Here is a 20,992-nt window from a genome sequence, read left to right on the forward strand (position 1 = left end):
AGTACCGCAATTTTGCTTTGTTGATCCTCATAGGGTTAGGGTTAGGTAGATTATGGGCAAAGGGTGGAAAAGGTTATAGGTAAAGGGTTGGGTGGAGAACAGTAAGGATAATATGGGAGTGGGGCATGGCTAAAATATGGGATGGGGTAGATAATGGATGAAGGGTAGGATGGGAAAGAGTAGGTTAGAGTTATGGGCAATGAAAGGAGTGGGGTAGATTATGGGTGAAGGGTAGAGTGGTGGAGGGAGTGGGTAAAAGTATTCAAGGTTCCAAAGTGAGTAAATGATTTTGTTTGGTTTGGAGATTTAAAGTCTTTTTGAGGGAATCACTGGATTCATTCTTACACGACTGACTCCTGTTTCCTCTCATGCTTTCCTTTCCACCTGAATGATCCAAATGTTTTTAAAATGTGAATATGGATTCCTCCTTTTTGTTGTCCTATGTGTGAATAAAAAGCCCCAGTGAAACGTGAAATGATGTTTTCTGGTCTTGATTTGGTCTTAAAGTTTTCTTGAATCTCCTCCATCAGTTTTCCTCTCTGCCTCATTTCCCGTCTGAATTTCCAGTTGACTGACATCAGCTGCTTTTCATTTGTCTCCTCCTGTACAGATACTCAGAGATTTTATTATATTTTCCTCCTCTCTCTCATTTCATCTCGTATTCCCTGGCCGTGCAGCTGTTTTTATTTGATGTAAAGTTTAATTTTATCCACCTGCCTCTGAAGCCTTGGAGTTTGAATCTGGACGCTTCTCTGTGCTATAAGACATCCAAAATGGAGATTTTAAATTGAACGTAATGGGAGCAGCAGCGTGACGCTGACATTGAAGTCTCACAACCCCATTAGCTTTAATGCATCAGAAAAGAACAACAAACTGCTCCCAAAGTAGCAATAAAAGATGCTGGGATAAACGCCAACATCTTGCTCAGCCGTCAAAATGAAGGGCAAAACAATCATTTTAAATAAATTAGCATATCATTAAATAGTTTTTTTAACCCAGTAGTTTAAATTAAAACGTATTGCAACATATTTAAAGCCCCCATTTCTTAAAATATTGAAGAACAATGTTTTTTTTCTAACAATATTTCAATATTGCGTAAGATTAAAAACATGGTGTTATGTTATCACAGCACAAGTACTTCTATTTATGATTTTTGTGAGCCATATTCATCAGTTTTGCTGAAATAAATGATTTAAATATCACTTTGAGTCGACTGAATTTAAATATTAGCTGAGTTTTACGTTTCTAGTTTGAACTTTCCAATGATATGCTAATTTATGGAGATGTGCTTGTAGACAGTTACCAACAAAAACATAACTCTGCTTTGTTCAAAGCCAGAAAGACGCGTCAGATTAAAATAAACATTTAATCAAAAAATGTCATCTAAGGTCAATCCAATCAGTTCCAGCCCATTATAATTGGGTTTTTCCCCACCGGCTTACAAACAAAAATTAATCTCTAACTTATCTGCGTCTTTTCCAAACATCTGCACTTTAAGAAACACATAATGCCGTTTGTCAAAGCCTGTATGGCAGGTCGTGTTAGGAAAATTGGATCTCAGCAAACAGAATCGCTTTCTACAGCTTTGTTTTCCTCCAATAGCGATCAAGGATAAAAGTTTATCAGAAAGTAAGCCAGAAACTTTTAATGATTTTTTTAGTTTGTTTAAAGTCACACAGGGACAAGAAATGTGTCTCACTGAAGTGTTTTGATCACAAATCTGGCATCAATACAACTTATAACTCACTCATGCAAACTGTTGACGCCTCTATCAAAAACTGAAGGTAATTTGGACAAACAAACAGCGAAGCTGCAGGGAAATAAAGGCAGGATGAAAGGAGGGATTTCAATTTTCAATCCACGCTCATCTGAACCAAACCTCAGCTGGGAAAATTAAAATCAAACTCTTCAGAGCCATGCAAAGCTGTGAAGCAGCGCTAGGTGTGTGTGTGTGTGTGTGTGTGTGTGTGTGTGTGTGTGTGTGTGTGTGTGTGTGTGTGTGTGTGTGTGTGTGTTTTAAATGTGAATTCTCCCTAATTGGGAGGAAGGATAAAAATTCAACCAGTAACAAGCAAAATGGGACACTAATGGCTGCACCAAATTATCCGGTTTGCATTTCAAAAACCTTTGTTTTTATCTTTCAGACAGCAAATAAATAAATAAAATAAAATATGTTTTTTCAATAAAAAAACAAAACAAAAAAAATACAGATTAAACAAACGTCCAAAACTGGCAGATAAAGTTTCCATTTTCACTCATTGATGTTAAACTGGTGCAGCTGCACTGGAGGCTCTGGTTTCACAAAACAAACTGTTCATGTTTGATGTCAATCTTTTAAAAAAAATCTAAAGTAAAACGTGATAAAGAATGTTTTAATTTTTACAAACAATCTAAAAACTTAAAGTACAGCATGAATTTGTATTTAATATAAAAACTCTTTAAAAGTTTGAGTTGGAAAGATTAAATTTGCAGCAGGAACTCTGATCCTATAGGCCGATAATGTCTAATAATGTCTATGAAGCAAATAAAGGACAAATGTTCAACTAGTTCTCCACTTTAGCACAGGCCTCATCACATGGTGGCCTGCTGGTTCAAACCAGCCCAGAACCAGGTCCTAACTGGGTTAGTGTATGAAAAAAAATCCTCAAATTTTCATAAAATATTAAAAAAATGAAAATTTATGCAATAGTAAGGACCATAAATGTAGTAAACCTACAATAAAGTGAGTTGTGATTCTTGCTAGTTTGGGTCATTCAACATTTTTATTATCACTGGAAAGTAACATTTTCAATGACAACTGTTTATTTAACCCTGATTGGACAGAGAAATACTTTTATTTCACCACTGCATCCAAAGTCAAACCACTGGGATTAATTTGATTACTTCGTTTGTTCTGCAGTGAGAATATTTGTAATTTGGAATCAGTTGGAACAGAACCACAGGTTTTATTTTCTTAAGCCAAACCTGTTAAGGTTCTTTAAAAAGCAGAGTGTGAACGTGGGAAGCTTTTTATGTCTTTAATTAAGTGGTAATGTTGACATTTTGGTGGCTCTCCCTGCAGCTACAGTCTGGCTTTTAAAGGTTGTGGTTTTTAAATATTTCAGCGCACTGAGAATCACATCGACCCTCTAAATGCTCACTTACAGTTATTTTTAATTACCTTTCGTGTTGATTTTTAATTACCTTTCGCGTTGACCGAAGTGAACCAGCGAGATGCCAGAGGGAGCAGAGGATCCATTCAGATTAATACAACATGAGAAGTTCTCCTCCCTGAGCCAGACGTCCTGTTTCTGCGCTGCCAGTCAGGATGCTGACGCCTGCCAGGCGCCTCGCTCCCTGGGCTCCGGATCAGCAGCATCCAGCCCATTTCCAACAGTTTGCTTCTGGAGCCAGAGGTGTTTGTTGTGGCACCGGCTGCTGCAATGCTGGGACTGTGAATGTGCTGGGCTCCGTCCCAACAGGTGGACGGCTCACACAAAGCCGCTGCGCCGTTTCTACTTCTGGCTGCTAACAAGCAGTGTTGTAGATTTAAAGTTTTTATTTCTAGTCCATTTGCAGACTGTTCTGTTCCTTTTGAAAACTGAACTGACTTACTTTAAAGACAAGGTTTTGTATTTATTTTCTGTTGTTGGGTTTTATTACATCTCATCCTTTCCATAGGATGTAAATATTTCTTAACTCTTATGAAATATCTACATCATATTTAAAAAACGAGTTTGTATTATCTAAATATTCCCTTACTTAGCTGTACTGCTGTAAGTGAGTTTATGAAATGTTATAAAACTCGTGAATACATTTTATTACCAACTACATTTACATACTTTGCTAGTAGATTAGCTAAAGTTAGCCGGTAGCTCGTAGCAGACGATGCTAACCCATCATACTGTGCATTCCAGCTGTAGACAACCTTTGCACGTGAGATTATCAATATTGTATATATATTATAAAATGAATGCCATGTTAAGCAAACATATTTTTGTTTTTGAAAATGAGTTGTACAGAAATGTGAGTTCTTGTCCACTTGGTATTTGTTACTGTCACATTAGTTTGATGGTTTATTAGAAATACAGTGTTTAAAGTTTGGGATCATTGCTGCGTATGTATGCAAGTTACAATAAGTCAGTCACATGAAAGAGCATGTCTGTGGCTCATTTCCTGTAAACAGCACCATTTAACAGATGCAGTTTAAAGGATTTAAGCTCACAGAAAGGTGACATTTGCTCTAACCAGCAGGTTAGTATGAAAATGTTTGGTGGAAAAGTGAGAACGCTCCCTTCAGACCAGGAATGAGTCACTGCTCCGGCTGAAGGAGAGACGCCCCCTCTGGGGTCTTGTTAACAAATTAGAGAGAAATGGGGCATGAGATTGATGGTTATACCTGCAAGAATGAATAGCCAAGTCAAGTCAGGCTTGTTTATATGGGGACTTTCAGACAAAAGGCAGCTAAAAGTTATTCACTTCAAACATGAGAGAAACGTCCATGTAATAAAACAGAAATGTAATCAGAAACGTTATTAAATGCACATATGTTGAAATCTATATAGAGCTAATAATGGTAGATCTTAGACATTTTCTACTTACCTTTGATCCAGATATTAAACGCCCTTCAGACATGGATCTCATCACACCTCTATTGTTTTATGGCTCATATCATTAGAGAACTGGAGTCGGATTAAACAAAACAAAAGGGTGGAGTAATGAGTCATTAACAAAATTTAATGTGCTTCAAATGATAGGTAGTCTGTGCAGCAAACATAAGGATGAAAGTTAGTCTATAAAACTGTTCAAATTAAATTATTACTATAGTTTTATGCATTCATTGCTGCTTTTCTGAAGTGATTTTCAAGAGCAAAGAGGTTTGGTGGCTTCAGTGACCTCTGCTAAGGTGATTCCCATGAAGACTTTCGCCTCAGCTGGTGCAGTGACTGGGTTTAAGGTTGAAACACTCATATCACTGGTCACAGTTCAGACCTGTGCATAGTTTGACCTGGGATAACACATTGTGGATGGCAGACAGGCGTTATTTTATTCTTAATGCAGAAAAGATCACAGAAAGTCAGTGAATAAAGATGGAAAAGAGAAATGACAAGAAAATATATGGATTAATTTATTGTGAGAGGCAGCGATGAGTCAGATCAGAGAGAGGAAATGTCAGGTGGAAAAAATAATGAGAGAGAAGAAATAAGGATAAAATTATTTGCTCAGTGATGGGCAGGTAAAGAAAAGGACAGTTAAGTGGTGGAAAATGTAATCAAATTATGGATAGACAAAAGAAATGTAACATTTTGGGGGCTTCTAATGTAAATTAAAGACTGCATTGCATTGAGTGAGATATAGTTCTCCAACTTTTCCTTCTTTCAATTCTGAAAGGTGAAAACATTCAACCAAGAAGTCTTACAATGAAACCAAATAAATGTAAGAATATTTTATTGATTCAAAGGATTTTGAAAGTAATAAAGTACAATATCAAAGCACAGCTTGAATTACCGTCAGTAAATGCCAACAAATGATCATCTGTTGCCAAAGTGTGTTTTTTAAAGCAGGAACAAAGATTTTTCACAATGCTAGCATACTGATACTGGGCTGGCACTTAAATTATCATAAAAACCTTTGAGTCATTTATTTAAGCAGATCCAGTTCAGCCTCACAGTGACTGACGTCTTTCCACTGAGCATTTTACTGGTACAGCTCACATCTGCTTCCAGTAAGGCCGGGGTCACAGGTCAGGGAGTATTTCACCTCCAGCTGTCCGTTCCCTGAGCAGGTGAAGGTGTTGGTTCCCCGGGTCAGATAATGTGTGCAGGAGATGAGACGGTCATCATTTGCCACGTCCTGGTCCCAAACCTCAAGCTTCAGGGCATGATGAGTTTCCACCTTCAAAAGAAGATTAAAACTAAAGTCAGGAAGTTCTGTAAGTTGTAATGCTAATCTGTTAAGCTAACCTATAGAGAACCTACATGGCCCAAATTAAACACAGCGTTCCACACCGGGTTGTCTGACTTGATCTCTGAGGTCCTGAAGTACATGTTTCCGTACCAAACCTTAGTAAAACTGTCAACAGGAGAGAAAAGAACAGATTAATGCTGATGTTCATCAGGTGATCCAAGCTGTCAGACTGCGAGCCGTGCATCAACCCACGCATTAGTTTTTCCGATATTATCTCCGTCCAGACCGTAGGCTTGGACAACGATCACAGACAGAGTCCCCAACATGGTTTGCCTGGTGCCGACGTCGCCATCGGCCGCGTCTCCCAGCAGGTCATGACCCGGGTCCAGAGGAGCAGCGTTGGTCCCGACCTGCAGCAGGAGGCAGAGGAGGAGGAACCCTGAGGTCAAACCGGACGGCATGGCTGCAGTCTAGAGCTGAACGAGGAAAGAAGGAGGAAATCATCGTCATGAAAAGCAGTTTGAAGACTCAACATTCACACATGAGCTGGAAATGATTCAAATGATCTAAAGCTTCTCACTAAGTATCATGAGCAAAGCTTGGACAGGAAATGCACTGAGTTCTACTTAGAAACCAGTCAATTCACCAGGAATCAGCGCTCAGAACTAAAACCATTTATACATCAATACATTTGGTCTCAGACGCTCGGCGTTCTGTAAGGACTGATTCTAATGTGTTGCAGCAGAAAAATCTCCCAGAAAAAGGTTTCAGTAAATCACATGTGGGTCGTCAGCGAGCAACATTAAGATGACTGAAATGCAGAAGTTTTATCTCCCAATTATCTCCTGGTGCTAATTTTCATTTTCCTGATTCCTCGTGTAAAAAGAGCTTCAGGTTGTTTCACATCCTGAGTAACTTACAGCTGATGAGCCTCTTCCAACAATCAAAACCAGATTGAGAAGCACAATTAATGCCTGAGCTGAGGAGCTGAGGAGCAGCTTATAAAGGATCCAGAGACGCAGGACCAGCCTTTCCCCGAGATAAAGAGGGTAAAAAAAGAAAAACAAACTGAAGATAGAAAGAGTTCACCTGGCAGTAGAAGTGTTACGCTGACTTGGTTAATAATTACAGGTGATTAGCCGGAGAGTCAAGGTGATTCTTACACAACATGAGTTTTGTGTAACATGTTAAATTTAGAAAGTTCAGCTTTAACACAAATGGACTAAAAATAAAAGTGTTTTTGTTGAACCTGGTGCATAAAATGATTAGTTTTGTTTGTTGCTGGAGACAAACAACCAGCTGCTGTTCTGTTTGTATTTACAGTAATAACTGAACCAGACCTTCAGCCTCCTGGGAAAACCTATGATGACTTTCATGTGCCTAGAAATTGCATAAAAGAGTCTGATAAGAATGTTGCGTAAAATATTTCCAGGTAATTTTTCTGTATTTCAGTGAAACTTGATGATAATAAAAAGATTTTAATAACATTTTCAGATTTAAAGAGAGATTAATGTCAAAATATTTTTATTTTCTGCTTCCAAGAATAAATTATTTGATGCTCTGACTTTACCAGATATTTAACACAATATTTCATCACTTGTTGTTTCTGCTCAGTTTTCTAAGCTGTGAAATATCTGAATATCTTCATAAGTTTTCTAGTTTATAATTACCCTTTGAGGATTTAAACTGATACATTTTTGCATTTATTTATTGCTTGTCCAGCCACCTTGTAATTGTCCTAGTTAAAACCCAAAGCAGAAAATCAGCTGTAAATTTCAGCTAAAGAGAAAAAACATTTTAATCGCCTGAGTTTCTGTTTCTGGTACAGAGTCATTAGTTTCAGGTTTGGAGGAGAGGAAGCTGTTATTTTATTGATTAAAACCAAAATCTGACGGTGGTTTAATGCAAGTTTTTATCAGTTATGTCTTGAAACACTAAAAAAATGATCAGATTGATAAAAAGCTCCAGATTCAAACATAAAACCAGCAGAACCGTCTGGATCTGAACCAGAACCCGTTAATGCAAAGGCTTGATTAGATGATCATCTTCAGAGAAACTCCTGACAAAATCCACACATTTCAGCTCCAGCGAACAAATTCAAACTTTTATTTTCAGACTTTTCTCATTTCATATAGTATCAGTGATCCGGCGCAGACGGACCATCGGCTCTGAGAGTGAATCTGACGATCGGGAACGCTGCCGGCTTCACGGCTCCGGGTTTATTTTCCACTGAAGCTCCAGTTTGCTGTGGATGAGCGGCTGAACTTTTCAACTCGTAGCTGGGGGGAGTGAGGGACCCACAGAGATAGAAAGGAGACGGGCAGACAGCGGAAAGGGTAGAAACAGAGGAATAATTTGAAAATCAGAGATGTGGAGAACGACAGACGGAGATGGAAACGGTGAGGATGAGCGACGGGGTCATTTTCAGGTCACGTCTTTCTCAGGAGGAAGGGCTGCAGAGTTTTGGTTTCCCGTCCCTCCAAGCCGTCTAATAATCCACGTTTTATTCAACATATTTCCCAATTCTGCTCTTCTCTGACTCCTGAAAATGTTATGTTTTGTTATGTGATGAGTTTTTTTTAGCATGTCTGAATTAGAAACCCAGATAAGATTTTTGTTTGGGAAATATACAGCAAGAGGGCCGAGTCCACAAAACTTTACTCAAATAAGCGTAGATGTTTTTAAGGCTTTGGACTCCAGAGAACCTCAGTGGGGAACATCCAAAGCCCACATTGCCTTAATTAAGGTCAGAGGTCATGATGGCCTCCATGTGGGAGTCCAGAACCACTGCTGACGTAAAAAACTAACAAAAAGAAACATCTTGAAGATTCCTAAGCAGGATAAGGATCAGAAACCACCTCTGATTGGATGCAGAAAACAAAAGTTAAAGTTTTCATGTTGCTTAGTCAAAGTCCAGATTTTACATTTTATTAAACCTGCAGGTTGAGGCTAAAGAATCTGCAGAAAGCAGAACAAAATCTCTCCACAAAGACGTGAGAGATTCACTGAAAGCTTTTCACATCATTTATAGAGAATAAATGGAGACGATTCATCTGTCGTCCCTTTAGAATGAATTATATTTATTATTAGTCCAGTCGTTCAAACAGCCATGATTGTAGTTCATGCCACAAACAAATAAAAACTGATTGTTTTGATCACGTTTCCATTCCACCTTCATCCCTGCGCTCCTCATCGCTTGTTTCTTCCTCCCTGAAGGTGTGAACCAGCGACTTCTGAGTGATGGGTTCATGAAAACACCTGAAGCGGCGACACGTTTCCCATAACACACTGCTCAGTTACTGATACACCAGAACTCTTGTTTTCCCTCCCGGTGCGCCGCTGACAGCTCAGTAACCAACACGGACAGGAGGCAGATGGGAAGCTGGAATCCAGGGAGGAAAACTACCACGGAAAAACTGAGCGGTGCAGACGGGCCCATTATGTTGAGGAAATCGATTCCAGCTCTGAAAATCCATGTCTGTTCAGAGACGCTCACTTCTGACTGCGCCGACCTTTTTGGAGGCCCTGAATGCTGAATGCAGAAATAATCGCAGCTTCTGTGGCGAGCGGCGGATCGATGGAGAGCAAGTTGACAGTCCGGCTCCGGCCGACTGTGTCTGACGCGTCCTGACAGCAGGCTGCTTTCCCAGAATGCATTTCACCTGCACGGCACTCCAGAGATACCAGAAGTTTGAAACTCCTCCACGGCAGGAGCTGCAGCTCTCTGCTGCTCTTTTAATCAGCCAGGCGTCGTTTCATGATTCAGTTTGAGGCTCCAGGCGACTTTTTCAAACAAATTCCAACATGACTGGAGACAGAAGCTTCAAAGTCTGCAAGAGGCAACAATTTGTTGTGATCTGTGTCTTTCTGATGCTGTTCGGTTGCTTCTCTCTCACATCTTTTCTTCTTTTTGTCTGTTTTCAAAGCAAATCAACTGTTTTGTTGACTTGACTCCAGTAAAACTCAAGTAGGCCATGTTGTGACGCTTGTTTCCAGTAAATCAGAGGTTCGTTGGGTTGAGTGAGTCATTCCCAGACTGCAGTTCGTTCTCCAGCAGAGAAACCAGTTGATCATGTTAGCACCATCTCTCTCAGGTTCCCACTGTGGATTTTCTCTCTGGGAGATCCTGCAGAGTTTTTTTGACTAACTTGAGAGAGCACAGCTTGACTGTTGCTTTACTGCGAATGTCTGCAGGCTAATTGTCAAGTGGTTGTTGAAACATTCGCACCTCCACGCAGGAACTTTATTTTAAGAAAGTTATTCAGGAGGAATAAACTAAGTCATTAAAAAGTCTCAGGAGAAGATTCATAATGTGGATCAAACCGGATTTTTATTCACCTTGTCAAACATTTTATTACCTGAATGCAGGAATTATGAGAGAGAATTTATCTGGTTTTTATTGTTGAGTTTTCAGATGTCGAGGTTCACACAGATTTAGATCACTGTGCCTTTAAACAAATTAAAAGAGCAGATGATTAGGTTTTAGCTTTTCAAGCTCCTGAAAGGTTAAAGGCCCAACTTTAGATATATTTCACTGCAACACCTCAAACACTTTATTGTGTGAAACCAAAATGAATCAGCCCAGATATCAGGAAGATAAATGTCAACCTAAAGAAGTCTGGGTTAAATTTCCAGACGCCTGAACTTTACATAACTATAAACAGCATAAAAAGGTTCAGCCGTCATACAGTAACTGAGAGATGAGCTGGAAAAAGAGTCGTTTTCCCAGTGAAACCAGTTCTGTACCAACATGGACTCAAGGTCGCTCTGACGGGAGAAAACATGAAACCAACAGCAAAAACCAGATTACAGTTCGCAAATTCAGGACAAAGACTTTTATTTTTGGATTCATGTCCTGCTCTGAAGCTCTGGGACGGCAGCATGAGGAGGGACTGGTGCACTGCACAAAACGAAAGGCACCATAAAGAGGGAACCTGGGAAGAAACATCTCAGTTCTTCCAAAAGGAAATTTATGTCATCAAGTAAAAATTATGAAATGTTGCTAAAATAATTTGGCTCATAAGGATGTCAAGATGTCTAAAACTCAGAAGGTGAAACAATATTGAGTTAATGAGAATTTAACATTACAAAGATACAGTTTACGCTGCAAAAAGGATTTTACTTTGATTTTACCACAAACTCAAAATCTGATGTGTTTCTTTTTCTAACTTATCAACTAATCAACGTCTGCGGTGAAATGTTGACCGTTTCGCAGTGTGAGAACAGCCTGCAGGCTTCATATCGTTTGTGTCTCTGTTGCTCTTATTGGAGACCAAAAATCCTGCCAAACGTCTGATTTAAGAAAAAAAAGCATCTGGTGTTACGACGGTTTAATCATCTTACAACAGGATCTTGTTTCACTCCTAGTGGCATTTTATTCTGTATTTAGCAAATAAAAGTATTTTCTCATACTGACTGACATAAAAACTTAACTTATTTTTCAGAAAATTAAAAACTTGTAGAGTGTATTTGACCCAAAGTTTCTCTCTCTTCTCTTTATCTTTAGATATTTTAATGATCTAAAACTCTGTCATGTTCAGCCCCTCTGGTCTGCAGGATTAAATCAGACGGGAGATTGGTTCTGTTTACTGCAGAAGGCCGGCTCTTTGTGGACGGAAAGTAATTAAAATGGCAGCGCTTTCGGTGTGAGGTGTGATTATTTGACTCAGAACCAACAAGAGGCTGTTGATAACTCCTGGCTTGACATGCCAAACACCATCCTCACGCTTCGACAACTTTGCTTTTCAGTGAGAACGTGAAGAAACAAGTAATGAGCAGATATTAGAGGGCAGTTTTCAAGACGACGCCATGGCGGCTCTGAGTAGGAGCCAGGGATCATCTGAGGTGTTGGAGCAAATTGGCTCCTGGGGTGTGAAGACCGCGAGGTCGGTTAAAGCAACATCTCTTAGTGAAGCCACTGAGATGGAAAAATGAAAATGTTTTCACTTTGTGTAAAAAGTGAGCAGGAACAACAGGCAGGAAAACTGAAGATGGATTTAACTGTTTGTAGGGAGGATTGAGCCAAAGAGCCACTGAAACATGTTTCTGTTCGAAAACCTTTAGAGAAAATCAAACCCATCCATAGCAACGATTTTAGATAATGGTGCCAAACTTAATGTTATTATTATGCACTGGATTAGTTATCAGAAGATAATTAAGGATATTTATGAATGAACAGAGTCACAGACTGTTTTATGAGCTCAATATATTTGAATTTTGTGCAACAACCACCAACATATTTAACTATACAAGCCCTGACTGGTCATTCAGCTTGATAAATACATTCATTTTATCACTGAAAGGTTTTGCTCCCCATCAAAGTGAAAAGAACCAGGTGCTCCAGTCACCCGGCCCCGGGTCTTTCTGCAGAGAGTCTCCATGTTCTCCCTGTGCATTGTGGGTCTTTCTGCAGAGAGTCTCCATGTTCTCCCTGTGCATTGTGGGTCTTTCTGCAGAGAGTCTCCATGTTCTCCCTGTGCATTGTGGGTCTTTCTGCAGAGAGTCTCCATGTTCTCCCTGTGCATTGTGGGTCTTTCTGCAGGGAGTCTCCATGTTCTCCCTGTGCATTGTGGGTGTTTCTGCAGAGAGTCTCCATGTTCTCCCTGTGCATTGTGGGTGTTTCTGCAGGGAGTCTCCATGTTCTCCCTGTGCATTGTGGGTGTTTCTGCAGAGAGTCTCCATGTTCTCCCTGTGCATTGTGGGTGTTTCTGCAGAGAGTCTCCATGTTCTCCCTGTGCATTGTGGGTGTTTCTGCAGAGAGTCTCCATGTTCTCCCTGTGCATTGTGGGTGTTTCTGCAGAGAGTCTCCATGTTCTCCCTGTGCATTGTGGGTCTTTCTGCAGAGAGTCTCCATGTTCTCCCTGTGCATTGTGGGTGTTTCTGCAGAGAGTCTCCATGTTCTCCCTGTGCATTGTGGGTGTTTCTGCAGGGAGTCTCCATGTTCTCCCTGTGCATTGTGGGTGTTTCTGCAGAGAGTCTCCATGTTCTCCCTGTGCATTGTGGGTCTTTCTGCAGAGAGTCTCCATGTTCTCCCTGTGCATTGTGGGTCTTTCTGCAGAGAGTCTCCATGTTCTCCCTGTGCATTGTGGGTCTTTCTGCAGAGAGTCTCCAGGTTCTCCCTGTGTTTGGTGGGTCTTTCTGCAGGGAGTCTCCAGGTTCTCCCTGTGTTTGGTGGGTCTTTCTGCAGAGAGTCTCCATGTTCTCCCTGTGTTTGGTGGGTCTTTCTGCAGAGAGTCTCCATGTTCTCCCTGTGCATTGTGGGTGTTTCTGCAGGGAGTCTCCAGGTTCTCCCTGTGCATTGTGGGTGTTTCTGCAGAGAGTCTCCATGTTCTCCCTGTGCATTGTGGGTCTTTCTGCAGAGAGTCTCCATGTTCTCCCTGTGCATTGTGGGTGTTTCTGCAGGGAGTCTCCAGGTTCTCCCTGTGTTTGGTGGGTTCTCTCCGGGTTCTCCACTGTCGGCTGTATTATAATAAAATGGAAGAGTTTGGGTCGACAGCAGCTCAGCCACTGAGCCGTCGGCCATGTAAACTGACGGATCGGGGTCAGCGGATGCTGAAGCTCAGGTTTATTTCTGACTTCATGATTTTAGGCCCATGTTTTGGTTACACATCAAACTCTGTCTGGGTCAGGCTGAAAATGACCCAGCCTTTCTCCACAGCAGCACTGACCAGCTTCACAATCCAAAAGGATTGATATGCCGTTCAGGTTCTGATTGTATCCTGATCAACAGACTCCTGTCAGTGTGGAGGAGCTGCTCGGTTCAGTCCTGTGGACCAGAACCGGCTCTCATTACTGCAGATGATGTTCACTCCACTGTGAGACTTAAACTACTGAACTAGAGTTGGATTAAAGAGGACCAGACTCCACCAACTCCTCCACCAATGAGAACTCTTCCCTTATCATCTCTCTGCTCTCCTGGTTTCCTCTCGTTTCACAGAATGTTTCCTTCTGTGTCCAGTAAACTGTCCAGACTTTCAGTTCTTGTCAGTAATTGTTTCCTCCTGCAGGGTTTCAGTCAACAGTAACATGACATGACAGAAAGCACACAAACTTCCTTCAGGTATGTGGAAGAAGCATCTGATCCAATGTTAACATGAAACCCAGATTAGCTTAAAGGCGTCTGAGCACGTAGGAATAAATCTAACACCACAGATCACAGGCTCTGAGGTTTGGATCAGATGATGGCATGAGAACAAATCATGAAATCTGTCATTTTTTCCATCTTGTGAAGCATTAAATCTGAATAAAAACCAGATTTCATGAACCCATCTGTGACAGCTGACCCTACTGTCACACTGACCTGAATGGTAATCATTTTGTTTGTTTTATCCTTTATATTAATTTAGACATTAATTAGTGAATAGTTTAGATTTTTGTTAATTATTTTCATTAGTCTGACTTTTTTGGTTAACTGTTTGGAGTGCACACATTTAGTTAACCTTATTTGTCAGTTCTTTATATTTTTGTTGAAAGCAACAAATTAATTTATTTGTTTTGAGTTCCCAGTTTCCTTTGGAGCTGCTCCTGGAGGGTCACAGAAAAACTCCAGCTAATTGACGTCCTTATATGGCTGGCAAACCTCCTCAGCGGGCCGTTCCATTTGTTTGCCAGGGAATGGGGAAATTTGGTTTTCTTTAATATAATTTGACCATTTATTTAATGCTTTTTCTATTTGGTAGTTTCAGTCTAATGTTTGTTTAATTTAAAGATTTGGTATTGTATTTGTTTAAGTTTTTGTATGTTTAAATTACCCCTTGTGTGTCAGCAGTGGTCTGATCAGCCACTATTTAAGTTCCCCTCATGTCTTGTTAGTTAGGTCAGTTTTGTGCTTGAGTTCTTTGTGTTAACACCTGAGTTGGAGTTTGTTATGTTGACCTCAGTTTTGGGCCCAATTCTTCATTGTTTGATTATTTTTGAACTTTTTTGTAATAAATTAAGATTATTTTTGAATCCCATTCAGCGTCTCTCTGGCTGGTTAATGTGAGAACCCTCACAGTTGGTGTCAGAAGTGGGGTCTTACCAGCCAGGAGTACAAAGTTTTTTTTTCCCCCATTACCAACCCTGATGGAAACATGCAGCGTGGAGGAAGGAGTAAACGAGGCAATTTGGTGGAGTCTCAAGGAACAGCAGACCTTGATGAGCAGGCTGATTGCACTGAAGCAGGAGCATCTGGAGGACATGTAGGCACTGAGGGTGAAGAGGTAAAAGAACCAACATATACAGATCTTGTCAGTATTCTTCGTGCCCACATGAGCCAGCAGGAGGAACAGAATAGAATGATGAGAGAGGAAGCAGCTCGCCAAGATCAACGGTTCAGGTCTCTCCAGCACCAATTTAGTCTTTTGCAATCAGAAGTGCAGGCCCAAACTTCTCCAACACCTGAACCTGCTAAGCTGGAAAACTCAGCTGAATCAGCTGCTAAGCTGATTCAGATGAACCAGAACCACAGGATAAATATCTGCTACCAGGGGACCGCAAAGTCATCTCCACTTCAGGTCAGTTTCGTTCCTTCTTGGAGCCTAAATTAGAAAAATTAACAGAAACTGATGATATTGAACATTTTTTAATTACTTTTGAGAGGATTGCAGTTTCATGTAACTGGCCAGAGAATGACTGGGTCTTCCGTCTGGTTCCATTGCTCACTGGAAAAGCCAGAAGTGCTTATGTGCATATGGACATTGATGAAGTGGATGATTATACATCTGTTAAAGAGGCAATTCTTAAGAAATATGACATTAATCCAGAAACCTATCGCCAGAGATTTCGTTCTACAGAAGTGGAACCTGGAGAAACTCCCAAGGAACTGTATGTAAGATTAAAAGAGTTGTATGAAAAATGGATCCAACCTAGAGGTAAAACAGTGAAAGCCATTGGTGAAGCTATTGTTTTGGAGCAATATCTCCGTATGCTGTCTCTTGAGCTTCAGGTTTGGGTCCGGGAACATGATCCTCCAACAGCTTCCAAAGCTGCTTCACTGGCTGAGGTGTTTGTGGCTGCAAGACGGAAAGGACAACCATGGAGTTACTCCTCTTGGAAGGCATCTAAAGACACCCGCGGAGCCGCACCTGTACAACACCACCAAAAGGGTGTATCTGCTGTGGGTAAGGCCTTCCTAAGGGAAAATCAGTCAGTAAGCACAACACCCAAGCAATATAATAAAGTGCCTGTTTGTTATTTGTGTGGTCAAGAAGGCCATACAAAACCCATCTGTCCAAAAAACCCTCCCAAACTCACTCAGCTGTGTGTTGTCCCACTTAAAAGTGACAATTGCATCAGTGTTGGACAGTCGGTGAAACTGAGTGATGTTAAAGTTAATGGGAAAAGTGTGAAAGCCTTAATTGACACTGGGAGTGTTCAGACTCTTGTTGAAAGAGAGCTGGTTCCATCTAATATAATTTGTACATCTGACACAATCCCTATCCGATGTGTGCATGGTGATGAAAGGCCATACCCCACAGCAGATATTTATATTGAAGTGCAAGGACAACTATACCTACTGAATGTTGGTGTTGCAGAAAATCTTCCTTTTCCAGTAGTATTGGGTAGTGATTTACCCATTTTGTTTGATTTGCTACATAAACCACAGAACTGCAATGTAGTGACTCGTTCTCAAGCAAAACAGCCAGAAGAGTCTCCTCCAACTCTGAGTGTGCTGCCTTTTTATGATGCAGACTTAGACGTGCAGCCTGGAAAATCTAGAAAATCATGTCGACAAAAGAGACGGGAAAAGTTTCTGCATACACCTGTTACATCTACAGAAGGGGTTCAGGATCTGCCACAGGGTTTTAAAGTGCCTTTAAATATGGCTCAAATCCAGCGTGATGACTCCAGTCTGGCTGCTCTTTTTCTGAAAGCCAAAGAACCTCAGAAAGGTGACCACAGAGATGGTGCTGAAGAGTTTGTTCTACAGAAAAATATCCTTTACCGCCAACAGGGGGCATTTAAGCAACTTGTCGTCCCTAAGGAAGCAAGAGAGATGGTGCTTATTTTGGGCCACTCAATTCCCTGGGCTGGCCACCTAGGGAGCCACAAGACCTTGGCTCGCATCAAGCGCCATTTCTACTGGCCTGGATTACGGACTGATGTTGCACAGTTCTGTAGGACCTGCCCTCAGTGCCAATTAACCTCTAATAAGTTCCCTTCTAGAGCTCCACTGCAACCTCTTCCCCTAATTGACACACCTTTTGAGCGCTTGGGTATGGACATTGTGGGTCCACTTGAAAGAAGCAAATCTGGACACAGATATATGCTGGTGATAACAGATTATGCAACCAAGTACCCAGAAGTGATTCCATTAAAGACAATTAAAGCAAGAGCTGTGGCTTTCTCCTTGGTGCAATTTTTTTCAAGGGTTGGATTTCCCTGTGAAATTGTGACAGATCAAGGCACTAACTTCATGTCTACTCTCCTAAAGCAGGTATATCAGCTGCTGGGGATTAAGGGTGTTCGAACTACCCCTTATCATCCACAGACCGACGGGCTCACGGAGAGATTCAACCAAACACTCAAACAGATGCTGCGTAAGTTTGTGGATGAAACTGGCTCCGATTGGGATCAATGGTTGCCTTATCTCCTCTTCGCCTACAGAGAAGTACCACAGGCCTCCACCGGGTTCTCTCCTTTTGAACTTTTATATGGTCATGAGGTGAGGGGATCTCTGGCGCTATTAAAGGAGACCTGGGCTGGAGAAGAGGGGAGGGAAGAGCCTGTTAATGTTATCTCCTATGTTATGCAGATGAGAGAGAGGCTACAAAAGATGACAGCTTTGGCCCAGCAGCACATGGCAGCAGCCCAAAAGTACCAGAAGGCTTGGTACGACAAGTCAGCCCGGCAGAGGACCTTTGTCCCAGGCCAGAAGGTTCTGGTTATGCTACCATCCAGTGAGAGCAAGCTTTTGGCCAAGTGGCAGGGGCCTTTTGAGGTAGCAAAACAACTTGGACCTACCACCTACAAAGTTGTTAAAGTGGGACGACCACATTCCACCAAAGTGCTGCATGTGAACCTCCTTAAGGAGTGGACAGAGCGACCTAAAACGGGGGCAGAAGTCATGCTGATTAGAGCTCTGGAAGAGGAGGAAGCAGTTGATGATCAGTTCCTGCCCTCAACCACACCCATGGAGCTTGACCTGAAACATCTGTCAAGTGAACAACAACTTCAGGTTAGAGCATTATGTAATCCTCAGATATTTAAAGAATATCCAGGTCGTACAAACATTCTTGAACACGAGATTGTGTTGAAAAGTGATGCTAAAGTTAAACGTCTGAGCTATAGGATTCCAGAACGCCTTCTCAGCTCCCTGAAGAGAGAGATGGAACTGATGCAGTCCCTTGGGATTATTGAATCTTCAAAAAGTGAGTGGTGTAATCCTGTCGTCTTGGTGCCGAAGAAAGATGGAACGATGCGCTTCTGTATAGACTTCAGGTACCTTAATTCTGTGTCAAAGTTTGATTCCTACCCTACTCCTCGCATCGATGACATGGTCAATAGATTGGGCAAAGCTAAGTACCTAACAACTATCGACTTGTGCAAAGCTTACTGGCAAGTACCCCTTTCTAAGCAGTCCAGGGAGTTGACGGCCTTTCGGACCCCTTGGGGACTCTTCCAGTTTACAGTTTTGCCCTTTGGATTGCATGGCGCACCTGCTACCTTCCAAAGACTCATGGATCAGGTACTGCGTGGATGTGATGACTGTGCCTATCTTGATGACATTGTCATATATAGTAACTCGTGGGAGGATCATCTTCAGCATTTACAAGAAATTTTGGGCCTCATCCAAGGCGCAGGTTTGACCATTAACCCAGCAAAATGTGTTTTTGCACAATCTGAGACAGAATACCTGGGTTTCATAATTGGAAATGGTGAACTCAAGCCACAAGTTCGCAAGATTCATGCTATTGAATCCTGTCCATTGCCTCAAACCAAAAAGCAATTGAGGTCATTTCTAGGGATGGCAGGTTTCTATCACAGATTCATAAAAACCTTTTCAGCCAGAGCTGCCTCTTTGACAGATATGACTGGATCTAAATGTCCAAGTAAAGTCCAGTGGACCGAGAAGACAATTGCAGCATTTCATGACATTCAACAAGCTCTGGGTCAGAGTTCTGTCCTGAAGTGTCCTGACTTTGACAAAAGTTTTATTCTACAAACAGATGCCTCAGAAAGGGGTATTGGCGCAGTCCTCCTGCAAGGTGATGAGGCTTTACAGCCTGTAGCTTTCATAAGTCGTAAGCTACACCCTAGAGAAGTCCGTTATTCTACAGTGGAAAAGGAGGCCCTCGCCATAAAGTGGGCTCTGGACTCCCTAAAGTATTATCTGCTGGGAAGAGAGTTCATCCTCCAGACAGATCACAAAGCTCTCCAGTGGCTTCAGCGAATGAAGGATACAAATAGTCGCATTACAAGATGGTCTCTTGCTCTGCAACCCTTCCGCTTTACAGTCCAGCACATACCTGGTAAGCTGAATGTGACTGCAGACTACCTCTCTCGTTGGTGTGATGACCCTTCTGAAGGGAGGGGGAATGTGACAGCTGACCCTACTGTCACACTGACCTGAATGGTAATCATTTTGTTTGTATCCTTTATATTAATTTAGACATTAATTAGTGAATAGTTTAGATTTTTGTTAATTATTTTCATTAGTCTGACTTTTTTGGTTAACTGTTTGGAGTGCACACATTTAGTTAACCTTATTTGTCAGTTCTTTATATTTTTGTTGAAAGCAACAAATTAATTTATTTGTTTTGAGTTCCCAGTTTCCTTTGGAGCTGCTCCTGGAGAGTCACAGACCAACTCCAGCTAATTGACGTCCTTATATGGCTGGCAAACCTCCTCAGCGGGCCGTTCCATTTGTTTGCCAGGGAATGGGGAAATTTGGTTTTCTTTAATATAATTTGACCATTTAATGCTTTTTCTATTTGGTAGTTTCAGTCTAATGTTTGTTTAATTTAAAGATTTGGTATTGTATTTTAAGTTTTTGTATGTTTAAATTACCCCTTGTGTGTCAGCAGTGGTCTGATCAGCCACTATTTAAGTTCCCCTCATGTCTTGTTAGTTAGGTCAGTTTTGTGTTTGAGTTTTTTGTGTTAACACCTGAGTTGGAGTTTGTTATGTTGACCTCAGTTTTGGGCCCAATTCTTCATTGTTTGATTATTTTTGAACTTTTTTGTAATAAATTAAGATTATTTTTGAATCCCATTCAGCGTCTCTCTGGCTGGTTAATGTGAGAACCCTCACACCATCCTTCATTCCTATGAAGCATCTTCTCTGACAACCCGGTGAAGACCCTTCATCCCTCTGTCTGCTCTTTATTTTTAAAACCTGGTTTTTGGCTGCAGAGCTGATGAATAAATCCTTTACAGCAGGCTGACTCACAATGAACAGAGAGCCTGTTTTATTCTGCTGTCCTGATCCAAACGCCCACACCTCTGAACCGAGGCGTTCAGTCAGAACGCTGCTAAATCCCTCCACTCATTGACCAGGTTGAAGATAATTTCCATCAACCTGAAGGAGCAGTGCCTTCATTCAACAGGCGGAGAGGCGGAAACAGGAGACGGTTCTGACAGAGAGCTGCTGGAGGAAAACGCTGCTGAGGGAGAATCCACAAATCCTCCGAACAGCAGGGGGCGACGCTGCAGAAACGCAGCCAGAGTGAAGGTTGAACCATCAACACCAGAGGTGGCTGATTTAGAGACAAACAGGAACCAGGATTTATTAGCTTACTTAGTGAAAGAGTTTGTTTTAGGCAACATTTCCAGACTTTCCAGGAGAAAAAGCTCAACTCCTGCCTAATAAAGTGATTTATTGAGGTATTTATTTAGTTTGACTCTATAATAAACCACAGAAACTTTCTCTGCTGGTTCCCAACCTTCTGCTTCCTGCAGCTGCAGAGAGACTGTTGTTTTATATTTAGAGACGAGCCCGTCTCTTATCTCTGTCTCGTGGTTTTTACAGTGAAATAAAGCATCTCTTAACCTTTATACAGGCGACTGAGACCTTCTAAACGTGTCCAATAAATTTATCGGGGCCCTGCTTTATGAGCCCTGATGTAACAGAGCTCAGGTCCCCGGGTCGAGGCAGAGCTTTCATCACACATTTTTCAGCCATAATT

General features: G+C 41.4%; 1 protein-coding gene across 1 annotated transcript; it reads right to left on the minus strand.

Moving 5' to 3' along the window:
• Positions 1 to 5,420: 5,420 nt before the first annotated feature.
• LOC148154369 (perforin-1-like) lies at positions 5,421 to 6,894 on the minus strand. The gene is made up of 4 exons (XM_088015826.1): positions 6,807 to 6,894; positions 6,139 to 6,362; positions 5,958 to 6,051; positions 5,421 to 5,874 (listed from the first exon to the last, which is right to left on the minus strand). Exons 2-4 carry the CDS (start codon positions 6,345 to 6,347, stop codon positions 5,677 to 5,679), a joined length of 501 nt encoding a protein of 166 aa, XP_087871952.1. The 5' UTR covers positions 6,348 to 6,362; positions 6,807 to 6,894; the 3' UTR covers positions 5,421 to 5,676.
• Positions 6,895 to 20,992: the final 14,098 nt, after the last annotated feature.

The sequence above is a fragment of the Poecilia mexicana genome, unplaced genomic scaffold (genome assembly GCF_051168715.1).
Source record: "Poecilia mexicana isolate PSO_F unplaced genomic scaffold, ASM5116871v1 scaffold_18, whole genome shotgun sequence".
Classification (NCBI taxonomy): domain Eukaryota; kingdom Metazoa; phylum Chordata; class Actinopteri; order Cyprinodontiformes; family Poeciliidae; genus Poecilia; species Poecilia mexicana.

Bases quoted from the DNA above. Each gene is read 5' to 3' on its own strand.
- LOC148154369 (XM_088015826.1), bottom strand. From the start codon at position 6,347: ATGCCGTCCGGTTTGACCTCAGGGTTCCTCCTCCTCTGCCTCCTGCTG. The intron at 6,052-6,138 runs GTGGGTTGATGC...TCCTGTTGACAG, and splicing joins AATATCGGAAAAACTAATGC to TTTTACTAAGGTTTGGTACG. The intron at 5,875-5,957 runs GTAGGTTCTCTA...CTTCTTTTGAAG, and splicing joins CTGTGTTTAATTTGGGCCAT to GTGGAAACTCATCATGCCCT.